This window comes from Solanum tuberosum, unplaced genomic scaffold (assembly GCF_000226075.1).
Source record: "Solanum tuberosum cultivar DM 1-3 516 R44 unplaced genomic scaffold, SolTub_3.0 scf00092, whole genome shotgun sequence".
NCBI classification, from domain to species: Eukaryota; Viridiplantae; Streptophyta; class Magnoliopsida; order Solanales; family Solanaceae; genus Solanum; species Solanum tuberosum.
In genome coordinates this window covers 1,360,010-1,371,898 of record NW_006239019.1, presented here as the reverse complement: position 1 = coordinate 1,371,898, position 11,889 = coordinate 1,360,010, and the positions used below count along the sequence as shown (strand labels likewise).

Genomic DNA, 11,889 nt, shown 5'->3' with positions numbered 1-11,889 from the left:
AATTGTATAAAATGTCTTTGTGTTTGTATAAAGCGAGAGAAAATTGTATATATATATTTTTTTTCGTTCCCCTCTCTCCCCTCTCCCAGATATCGTTCGCCACTCTCCCAGTTCTCGCTCTCTCACTCGCCTCTCTCACTTTATACAAAAACGCAAATATATATTTGCTATGGAGCGCAATTATGCAAACTTTGCTATAGCATACAAATATGAATTTTGTGTTTGCTATATGTGAAAGTTGCTCTTTTAAAATTGACATCTTTAACTTATTTTCTTAAACTGTTTGAGCACACTGCATAAATGTTCTTTTTTTTTTTCAAAAAAAAAAAGTATCTTGTATATTTGTTTTTGAATTCTGATTCTAAATGTTTCGTATGTCCTATTTATTAGTGGATATTTTTCATCTCTGAGATTATTTACAGAGCGTATATTAATAATATTATTGAATAAGGTGTATTTAGATCGTAACAATTATTCTGTTAATTATTATTTTAGATGTTTTGATCGTTCTATTCATTAGTGGAGTATAAGAATAATACTAGTGGAGTATTAGTAATACTGAAATTAGTTATGTTTGAGATTATTTGACTGGGTGCATTAATAACAATTTTGTCTTTAATTATGTTTATCACGTATTAGTTGCCCCTGTCTTGCTAATACTATAGTTTGTTATGTATTAATTTCTATCACATAAAAGATTAAATAATATCATAATTAATACTCCCTCAGTCTTATATTAGTTGATCACTTTTCATTTTGCACGGTGCTTAAGAAATCATAAATAAAAAGATAATTTTACTAATTCATCCCTTAAAAAACTTCTTGGAATTTTTACAAACAAATGTGAACACTTTCAAAAAGAATTAATTGCAAGTGTAATATAGTAAAAATTTAATTAATGTTTTCTTGATTTAGTAAGATGAACAACTAATATGAAATAACTATTTTGAATATAATGATCAACTAATATGGAACATAGAAGTACCGGTATTAATTTTTCTAATACATTATTCTTAGTGTCAAAATCAATGGCAAGTTGTGGGAGCTCAAAAGTAATCACTACAATTTTTCATTTTCAAGAATGGGAATTTAGTGCTCAACTCAAGATAGAGATAGATAGAAGAGGAAATGGAATTTGTCACATTTGGAGAATTTTCATATTATATAAAAAGAACTAAGAAGAATATAATATCCACATCTCTTAAAGTTACCCTACTTTTTAGTTTGCTATCAACACTTTTTAATATACAATCTTTTGACTATTTCATCTATCTTTTTTGGGATAGATATGCATGATCTCAACCATTATAGTGCTCTAGTTGACAACAATATGTACAATTCTAGAAGAAAGAATGGAGTAACAAACTTGCAAACCAAATGATTGGTTCTAAAATAAAGTATCTAGATAGAATTTTGGCCACTTTAGATATATTAACGCACACTTTTTTTCAATTGACATGATTATATTGTTTGAAGTCACACAATTTATCTAATGTAATTATCGGGTTGAACAGAAATTGGGATCGGATGACAATGGCTGAGATGATCCCAACCCCTATGAGTGAGTTAAAAAAAATAATAAGAAAGAGGCTTTGATGAATCGTCATACTTAGTTTAAGAAACAAGTGATTGCTTCATTTCTAATTAGAAATGAGATTATATATAATCGAATGAAAAGCTTCTTATTCAGAGTTTTGTGATTTATTCTCTTAATGAACTTATTCAATTTTTATTCAGAGTTTTGTGATTTATTTTCTTAATGAACTTATTCAACGCAAATCTTAATTAATTGAATTAGTAAATTTCAAATACTAAACCACTCACGACCTCTCCTAAACTTAAAAATGCATGTGGGAGAAAGTGCACATGGAAGGTTTCTAACTTTGGGGCAAGTGATCATATTTTAATTAATTCCACCAAATTGGAAATATTTTCATCTCTTAATTAATAAAACATATCCTTAATTTATAGTAAACCTTATGATTTGGGTATCCTAAGACTATTGGAATCCAATGCAAGGAAGTCATAACTCATAACTATAGTCTATACATCATCATTATCATTATTGTTAAAACTAATAAATTGTTTTTATTACTATTATTGCAAATTTCTCTATATACCAAACCTAAAATTAGGTCATTTAACTGATTTTAATAATTGACTAGTTTACTCCCCCCCCCCCCCCACCATAAAAAAGGTAAATCAAAAGAGTTGAGATCTACTAGTACAAGAGGTACACTTTAATTAGTACCATAATATATAGGTTCAATCATTAATCAATAATGACGAATTAATTTTTTATTCTTGAGGGAAAAATTGGAAAAAATAAAGTGGTTGACTAAAGAAAAGAGATTGAGTTAGTGGGGAATTAGGGATAAGGATCTTTAAAATAAATTAGAAGTTTTTTCTCATATTTTTACACTTTATGGAGTAATAAAGTTTAAAAGTTTATAATTGAGATATATATGTATTTGGTTAAACGGAATTTGTAGCTACTTTTATTGTAACTTTTGATTATTTAACAAAAATATATTTTAACTTTTGGATCAAATACTCCCAATTGATTGACTTTTATAGAAATCAATCACAATATGTATTACGTAACTAAAAATATCTACTACTAAAAAATTATTAATTTTTTTTTATTGAAAAATGTTTAGTGACTATTTTTATAGATATTTTAATTGAACTGGTATGGAAAAAAATAAATATATATATATATATATATATATATATATATAATTGTTTATATGAAAAAATTAGAAAAAGTTTCACAATTTCAGTGAGAATCTGTTTTTTTTACTATGCGTCTTTATATATTCGATGGAAAATTAAGGGGGGGGGGGGGAAATCATGTTATATAACACAAATTTCTCATTGATTTGCGATGGGAAAAATCTTTATTTCTAGTACTAATAAAAAAGTTAGTACTTCCTCCCGTCTCAAATAATGTGATACTTTTTGTTTTTTGAATATCCATTTCAGCTTGCAATTCAAATTCTGGTAATTGTTTCTTGTTTATTTTAATTTTCTGTTTTTTAGAAGTATGACAATCATTAAGGACATTAAGTTTACGGAGTATTTTTAATTGTGATGATTACGGAATTAATTTGTAGTCAATATCTTGACTACTTATGGAAAAAAGAAAAATAAAAATGGACAAATAACTTATCTTTCATTTTGTCAATATTGTGACATTATTAGGTTATTAATTAATTAAATATCTGGTCAATTATTTGTGTGATGGAAAGTGTTTGACACCTAATTCAGATTAAAAGACATTTTGTATATATTTTTTAAGTCAAAATTAACTTTAGAAAGTTCAATATTAGTTGTGTTGTAAGTTGTAAGTTGTAAAATCCCCTTACTCTAAGAAAAGCCAAATCAAATAAACAAGGATTTAATTTGCTAATTAGTTGGAGAAAAAAAGGGAAATATAGTATGATAGAGTAACAACTATAATAGTTTTTTTTTATGGTTGATTAATTTTTAAGACAAGTCAATTAAACGTGATAAAAGTTTAGTCATAGCAAAAATCAACGATCTTCTTAAAATCAACCTGCCTTAAAATGGTCTAGGAATGTATTTAACAATTCAGTTTGGTAATAAAACGTTTAAAAAATAGTCATAGTAGTATATTTTAATTTGTATTGACCTTAAGAAATTCACTTTCAGTTTCTTTTTTTTTTGGTCATTAAATAGTCAACACGTTTATAGAGTTTGCAAGAATTTAAATGCCTTCATACGAAAAAATATCATCCAACCACCAATAAAATAAATAATTTTTTTTTTTCAAAATACCCATAAATGATTTTCAGAAAAAATTTATAAATCAAAACTAGATGCCAAAGAAAATAAACCAAAAAGTTCTTCATGGTGGACCAATTTTTCTTAACATTTTGATGACGTTTGAATTTTTCAAATATATTAATTATCAAAATAATAGTCTTTGTCTTAAAATAAACAGGAGACTTTAAAGCTACAAAAATGATACTCTAAAAATTTGACCTTTAATAGTCAAACAAATAGAACATATTAATTCTCCTATTCTTTCGATACTATTCAAATTTGCATTTTAATTTGTGAGTCTTTTTCATCCAAATTGTATCAATTTTCCCCCTTTGAATACTTTCTCAAGAAACTTATTTTGTTGTTTCTAAGTAAGGTTGAAAATCTTGAAGTTATTACTACGTTTAATCATGAACATATTACAAAATACACCAATTAACTATGATATTATCATTTAAATACTCGGTGCAGATAAATATTTATCATGTTTTACCATTGTTAAAAATAACAAGTTTTAATATAAATTGACTTCAGAAAAAAAAAATGAATAAAAGAGAGAATAATAATTTGGAATATACCTTTAAAAAAGGATGCAATAATTATAGAGTGAGCCAGCCTATTTTTTTTAATAGATTAAAAGTTTGGCTAGTGCCCATATGCTTATGGAATCTCTTTAGCTTTGGTCCAATTTCAGAAAATTCAATTCTTTTATGTGTAACAATTTAATTTAAGATTCCTTCTCAATGTGTGAAATCCAACCTCATCATTGCTGTCCAAACAAAGAAGGAAAAAAAAAAAAAGCAACAACAAAAGATTCTTCCCTTTTTTCATTTCTTCTAATAACGTAATAACTACGCCTTAATTTTAAGCAAGTTGAAATTAACCCCACAAATCTTCACTATTTGGCATATACAACTCCTACTGAACGTGTATATCTGGCGATCAAATAGAACATGATCAGACCATTTCAAGTGACCTTCTCTTATTTTTGTTTTCACTATGGTCAACCAAAACATATAGTGGAGATAATTTTATTGAAGTTATCCCTTCTGGACCATGTATGAAAAAGGGCAGATTGTGAGTAGATTTTAGTTGGATGAGGCATGATGAGGAGTGGGACATGAGCAATAATTTCATATTTGAAAACCAAACTTCTATCATTGACAATAAAGTTGAGGATATATGCAATATTGCAAATGCAAGAATTCTCAATTAAACCTCTCATTGGCCAGCAAATAACTAACATATTAAAGATAAATAAGATCAGATCATCAGTTGCATGTTGCAGAAAATAATGCACTTCAACTTAAAAATAAAGGCACCAATGAGAACAGACAAACAGATGCACTTCTTTGGCAATTTTAAGGTAAAAGGATAATGTTATTATTGTACATTGCAACTCAAAAATTTGAACCAAAGTCATGTACATATCCCACTTGGAGAAATCCTCTAAAGCCTCAATAATTACATTGTCTGTCTCATAATTTGCCTGTCACAGCTCACTATCATTCATATTTTTATATTCAAGAATATTATATAGGCAAACCCCACAAGTAGAAAAGGGAGGGGTAAATGGGATGGCCTCATCATAAACTAACCTCATAGATAACAAAGACAATTTTACAGCCTCTACTATTGTATGAAACACTTAAAAGGAACAAGAAAAAATGGAGTTTCTTACAACAGTTATATATCAACAGCATCAACTGGTAAGGATGTTGTTCTGTGAAGTGAGTTGGGAAGCAATGTTCTGGTGAAGAAACTCTTTGCAGTACTAACCATGTCCCTGACATTCGGGGAACCTTTCATCGCCTCACATTTTCGGGCCCTTTGGGATACCGAAATGGGGCAGCTAAGTCCATTTGATTCTGAACTAATGGTCTTACCACAATCAGAAGACTTAAGTAGAGTTTCAAGACATGAATTCCTATTCTTTGTCTTCTTTTTCCGCTTAGAGGAACCTGTAGGAGGTTTTGAAGCTTTAGGTGGAAGTCCCAAGTGTTGATCTTTTAGCTCCCTCAATTTTATCTGGTAGTTTGCTTTGAGCCATCTCATTTCCTGCTCAATCAAGTGCTCATACTCAGAAATTTCGTATGGCGCAGGAATTTCACCTAAAGAACGGGGATTTGATAAAGATCTGCCTAAATTTTTTACACCTGATGTAAGCTCACTCTTTGGTCCAGCCTCTTTCTGACCTTCTGTTGACGGGTCGTGATACAATTTCTCACCTTCTTCAAGGAAATGACTCTCCTCGGATCCCACTGAACTGCATTCAAAGCTTTCATGCCGATCCCAAATCTCTGTGTGATGGAAACCATTCATTTTGAACAAGTTGTAATGGACACCATTAATATGGCTTGATGATGCTGGTTCATCAGAACAAGTCGAAGTAATAGGCCGAGGACTGTTAGATTGATATGTAACCTCTTCAAACCGACCATGTGTAGCAGCACATCCATTGCATTCCGCTAACTGCAAATTCTGAGTAGCTGGATTTTTAGACAGGAAATTCATGAACGAACCGATAGAGGAATTGTTGGACGAACAGTTGTGACAGAAGCTAGAATTTGCAAAGCGAGGGGTTTCTACGATTCCTGGCCCTGGCTTCCAATCGGGTTCTAACTTGGAAATCTCACCATCAATCATATCGGCGATTTTTGTAACATCTTGATCAGTGATATCCAATTCGGATACCATTTCAGTTGCAACAGTTAATGCTGTATCATATTCAACATCAAATGGGAAATAGATATTCCTGATACGGCCTGCAAAGACACAGATAGCACAATTTTCAGCTCATGATAAGCATAAACAAATCAGTTCAAGAAAATAAATTATGGCTGCTTACCTTCTTTGTCTGCAATTCTGAGTCTTAAGAAGATGCTACCATCTTCTCTTCTCTTCCCTTTAATAGTTATATCCAAATCTGCGGAATGTTCATCGTGTTCATCATCGTTATACTCAAACAGTTCAATTCCAGTTTGCTCATATTCATTTGGATCAGATGCCCATTCATGTATATCATCAAAACCATAATCATTGTAGGCGCCATTACCAAACGATTTTCCTTCATAATCTAGTCCAAGAACAGGCTTCCTTAGCAGAGGGTTCATATAATCTAGTTCTCTCCTAGACTCTGTATGTCTTAAATCTGATTCACTATCATCAATCTGGAGAAAAGGGTCATCCAGAAGCTCTCTTGCTGAGAGCCTTAGAGACACAGTGGCCAAACATTTTTCAACGAATTGACGTATCTCAGGATCCTTCACTTGGTACAACGCGTCTGGCTTTTTCCCCTAAAATATTGACCAAATCAATTGGGATAACCACAACAGAAAGGGAAGGACAAAAAGAGTACAAAAGATAAGTACTTACAGACATCACTTTCTTGTAGATCTGAGCTGGATGGGTGCACTCACTATATGGGTACTCAAAAGTAACCATTTCTAATATGCACATACCAAAAGAATATATGTCAACTAGTTCATTGTATTCCTCCTCGTAAACTTCCGGAGCCATGAACTCAGGCGTACCTGATTATTACAGACCCATAAACATTTGAGCAAACCATTTTCCAAGTCATAGCACAAACACACACAAATTGATCATATACATTTCACACACTAGGCAAAGCAGAAGAGAAAAGTATAAGGTGAGTAAAATCAGTGTAAGAAGTATACCAACACAATGAGCAGCGTGCGATTTTCGCAGAATAGCAGCGAGGCCAAGATCTCCAATTTTCACTTCTCCTTGGTTTCCATTGATAAAGATGTTATCACACTTAAGATCTCTATGGATTACAGGGGGATCATGACTATGAAGATAGAGAAGTCCATTCAAGATCTGTCTGCACCAGCGTTTTACTGCTCTAATATTGACTCTTTTGTGTTTCAGCCTATACCTACCAAACCCCACAAACAAAAAAGGCAAAGGATTTGAGGGTGGTGGTGGAGGAGATCCAGATTTAGCAATAGTAAAAAAAAAATCAAATGCCAAGAAACAGAAAATTAAGAACTCACTGTCTAAGAGTTCCAGAAGTGAACATTTCAGTAACAAAATTGATGTTCCTATTAGCAGGATCCACCCAAGAAGTATAAAATGTCATGATATTTTTGTGCTTCAAAGTCTTGAGTAAATGAATTTCACAATAAAGCCTCTCAAGATCTTCAGGACTTTGTAAGAAATCATAAAGCTTCACTTGATTCCAAGCAACTTCAATCCCTTCATATTCATCAAATGCTCTATAACTGCACAATCATTACATACAAACCAATCAAATCAGAATGATCCACCTTAAAGTTCCATCCTTTATTCAAAAATTTGGAGAAGCAAAACAACCCAAATCTTGAAACACCCCATTTCTATAAACCCCACAGTAAAGCTGCAACATTTGAACCAAATACCAAAACGGGTGTCTAGTAGATCTAACAAATACCCATTTTACAAGCAAAAAAAGGAAGATAAGTTTTGATTCATACACAGTCTTTGAAGCTCCTTTTCCAAGAATTTCATTATACTGCATCAAAAAAACAAGAAAAGAACAAAACATCAAGCTCAAAACTTCAATGGAGTGAAAAAACCTGACTGTGAGAGAGACACATAAAGAGAAAGAGAGTAGGACATACTCTGCCATATCTACCAGTTGGATCAACTTCAACAAATTCAGAAATTTCTGGTTCTGTATCTGTAAGACCATTCATTCTTTTTTTCAAAATTTATCTATTTAGCTTACAAAGATTGTATCTTTTTTGTTCATTCAGCAAGAAACAAGTCAGTTGAAAGAATGAAAAAGATAAAAAATCTGATATTTTTTAGTTTTAGGAACTTTTCTTGTAAGAAAACAAATATGAGAAAGTGAGTTTATTGAAGTTTTCACAGCCCAAACAACACTTCTTGAAGGGTATCCACGATAAACGTGAGTCTACAGAAAATTAAGGGGAAAAAGAATGTGGGGTTGGGGGTAGGGGGTGGGCGTAGGGTAGGTAAATGAGTGTGTATATCTTGCATCTTATCAATATAGAGAAAGAGAAAATCAATAAAACTGTATCAAAAAAGCAAGCCAGCTAAAAAAGGAGAAGACAAAAGAACAAGAAAAGTGGAAAGAGAAAAAAAATAAAGAGGTCATATTAGTCAAAGATTTGATTAAGTGCATGAAATGACTTATATTTTCTTTCGTCTAAATTTATTTATGTGACGTAATTTGATTGAATATGGTAAAATTAGTATGCCCTATCAATAAATCGTTTTGAAAATATTTTATGATTTATATTTTCTTCGTCAAATTTACGTAACGTAATTTGACTGAATATGGTAAAAGTAGTATGTTGTATCAATAGATCATTTTGAAAATATTTCATTATTTCTATTGGTATAAAACCGTGTTAGAATTCTTGAAATAGAACAAAATAAAGTTGGGTTAAAAGAATAAATGGATAAGGCTGCGACTTCAATTAAATTCTAGGAAATGTGACGTAATTTGACTTGATACGAAATTTTAAAAAAAAAGATTGACTTTTAAAATCTTTTGGCTACAAATAATTTTATAAGGAATAAAATTTATATTTTAAAATAAAATCATTACTAAATATAAAAACATATCATTCTTTTTCAGAAAGACTAAAAAAAAGAGTGAGTCAAATAAAGTTCACTAGAAACATTTTAGGGTCAATTTTTATTTTTATTTTTATTTTTTTAGGGTCAATTTATTTGTTTTAGTTAAGATTAAACACATCTAAGAGTTGAATACTCTGTGTATTGCATAATAAGAGAATGGCAAGTACAAATAACATACTAGTATTAGTACAAATAACATAATACTATACGTCAAATTGTGGTGAAGTAGCTAGTATCTATAAGTCAACAAGGGTCGGGTTCGAGTCCCTTCAAATATGAAATCGCCTTTATAAGAAAGTATTTTATCTTAATATGAAACTTTCCGATATGAGCACATCAGGCGGGAAACAAAGAAATAAACATACTACTATAAAGGGACCAAACTGTATATTTACAGAAAACCGATTAAGAAAATATTTGTGTTTAAGTTTAAGTATAAGTAAATGTGGTGATTAGTGATTACCATCTTATATTGAAATAATTCTGATTTCTTTCTAGATTCATAAAAATATGGATGATTTGCAGAAATATGATCATTTAATGTCTAGTGTTTAACTTGTGGCAATTTGTATAAAATAGCCTCACAATATGGGTAAAAAATCACGCTAGAATAAATTATGATGAGCGCGTCATAATTTTATTACGATCTTTATTCTTCTAATTTGCTAAATTATTCATGAGTGTTATGAATTAATGTGTTCAATTATTCAGAGGTTATGACAGATACTTCACAACTTTAGTATAATTTGCAAAATGGCCATATTGTACAAATTTATTAAACGAGGGGAAAAAATTAAACAACAAACCACGAAATGTCAAAATTTCTCTCTTGAAATTTCTGATTACCTAATTTTTATGAAGTGAGTATTTTATTAGGTCCTATGTTTGAGACTATGGCGTAAAGTCTCTAAATCATTACATTTTCAAAGTAACATGTGAATCTTTTAAATTAATGGAACATTGTTAAAAATTAAAATAGTAATTCAATAATGTTAAATTATTATTTTTTTAGTCGAGAGTTTATCAGAAACTATCTTTCTATCACCAAAAATAAGAATAAAGTCATATTCTTCTTAAATTTCATGTGTGAAATTACACTGAATATGTTATTGTTATTATTGCTAAATGGTCTAAAATTCATGTAAAAAGTGTAATTCACGATCAATTTGCTGACTAGTATTGTGATTAGTTTCTCCATTTACGTTCTTTTACTTTGACCAAAAGAAAAATAGAAATCTGTTCTTAAAAAACATAACATAAACATGTACGTCTGTGGTGTAAAAAAAACGTTACACCATATATTCTATTTTATGTTCTTTCTTTCTTATCCATTTCGTAAAAATTAAAACCTATTTATATTTATTTATTTTAATTCAGTATCGTAATTTTACCGTTCAAAAATAGTAAAAATAAAATAATGATAACCCGATATGCTTAGTTTCAGAAGTTTTTAGGAGAACGTACTTTTGTATTTATTATTATATATATCTAAAATACATGTCAAAACATTTTTAACTCTTTATCAATAAATAACTTTTCATTTAAAATGAAACAAAGAGAGTAATTGTTAGCTACCATAAAGATAAAATTTACGAAAAGTAAATTAACTATTCATAACATTAGCCAATACTTTATTCTTATCTTCATAGGTAGAGAAATTATTTGTGACGTTAAAATTATCTAATCGTATTTTTAGAAAATAATTATTTTTTAAAAAAATGATAAGAATAAGAATGAAAATAAATTAAGGACCCACTTGAAAGAAAAAAAAAATGGCGAGCGTGTGAGGTCTACATAGTGGACCATGACAACAGAATCGACATTTTGCATTGCATGGCCTTTATTTATTAACGTAACGTACTCTAATTTGGCTATATGATAAATGCATTTTTTTTTTCGTTCCAATATATTTGTCTGATCTTATTTTAACATGTTATTCAAGAAAAAAAGAAAAATTAACTTTATCTTATAGTATAATTTACATAAAATATGTCAAATATTTTAAACTAATATTTAAATAGGGATGAAAAACTGAAATTTAAAAATTATAAAAAATAAGACAAATAAATTAAAACCGAGAATATACATTATAAAAAAAGGGCTATGAGCCTATGACAAATAAAAGCTAAGGTGCCAGCACAGCACCTTTTTCACTTTTGTTTTTTTCGTACGGATTTGGTACGGTTCTTTGCACTTCCTTTCTACTTTACCTAATTTCTCCCCTATAATAACTCCACCTTCCCTTTCTCTACTTTCTTTTGGTATTTCTTTTTTTATTTTATTCATTTTTAAGAATGTTTTTTTTTAAAAAAAAAATCACATGATATTTTTAAGATTATAATATTAAAAAGTATTTTAATATATTATATATTTTCTTAGTTTAAAATCATAAAATTTAAAAAGTTTTATTTATTTTTTCTAACTACGTGTCAATTAAATAATAAGACAAACAAATTGAAATAGAAGAAGTAACTAGGGGTGTTCAAA

The 11,889-nt window shown here is 29.6% G+C and overlaps 1 protein-coding gene across 1 annotated transcript; it reads right to left on the bottom strand.

Moving 5' to 3' along the window:
* Window positions 1-5,156: 5,156 nt before the first annotated feature.
* LOC102599481 (probable serine/threonine-protein kinase WNK9) lies at window positions 5,157-8,848 on the bottom strand. The gene is made up of 7 exons (XM_006347736.2): window positions 8,415-8,848; window positions 8,268-8,305; window positions 7,809-8,036; window positions 7,470-7,690; window positions 7,165-7,322; window positions 6,638-7,085; window positions 5,157-6,554 (listed from the first exon to the last, which is right to left on the bottom strand). The coding sequence occupies exons 1-7, from the start codon at window positions 8,487-8,489 to the stop codon at window positions 5,476-5,478; spliced, it is 2,247 nt and encodes a 748-aa protein (XP_006347798.1). The 5' UTR covers window positions 8,490-8,848; the 3' UTR covers window positions 5,157-5,475.
* Between the last annotated feature and the right edge of the window lie 3,041 nt (window positions 8,849-11,889).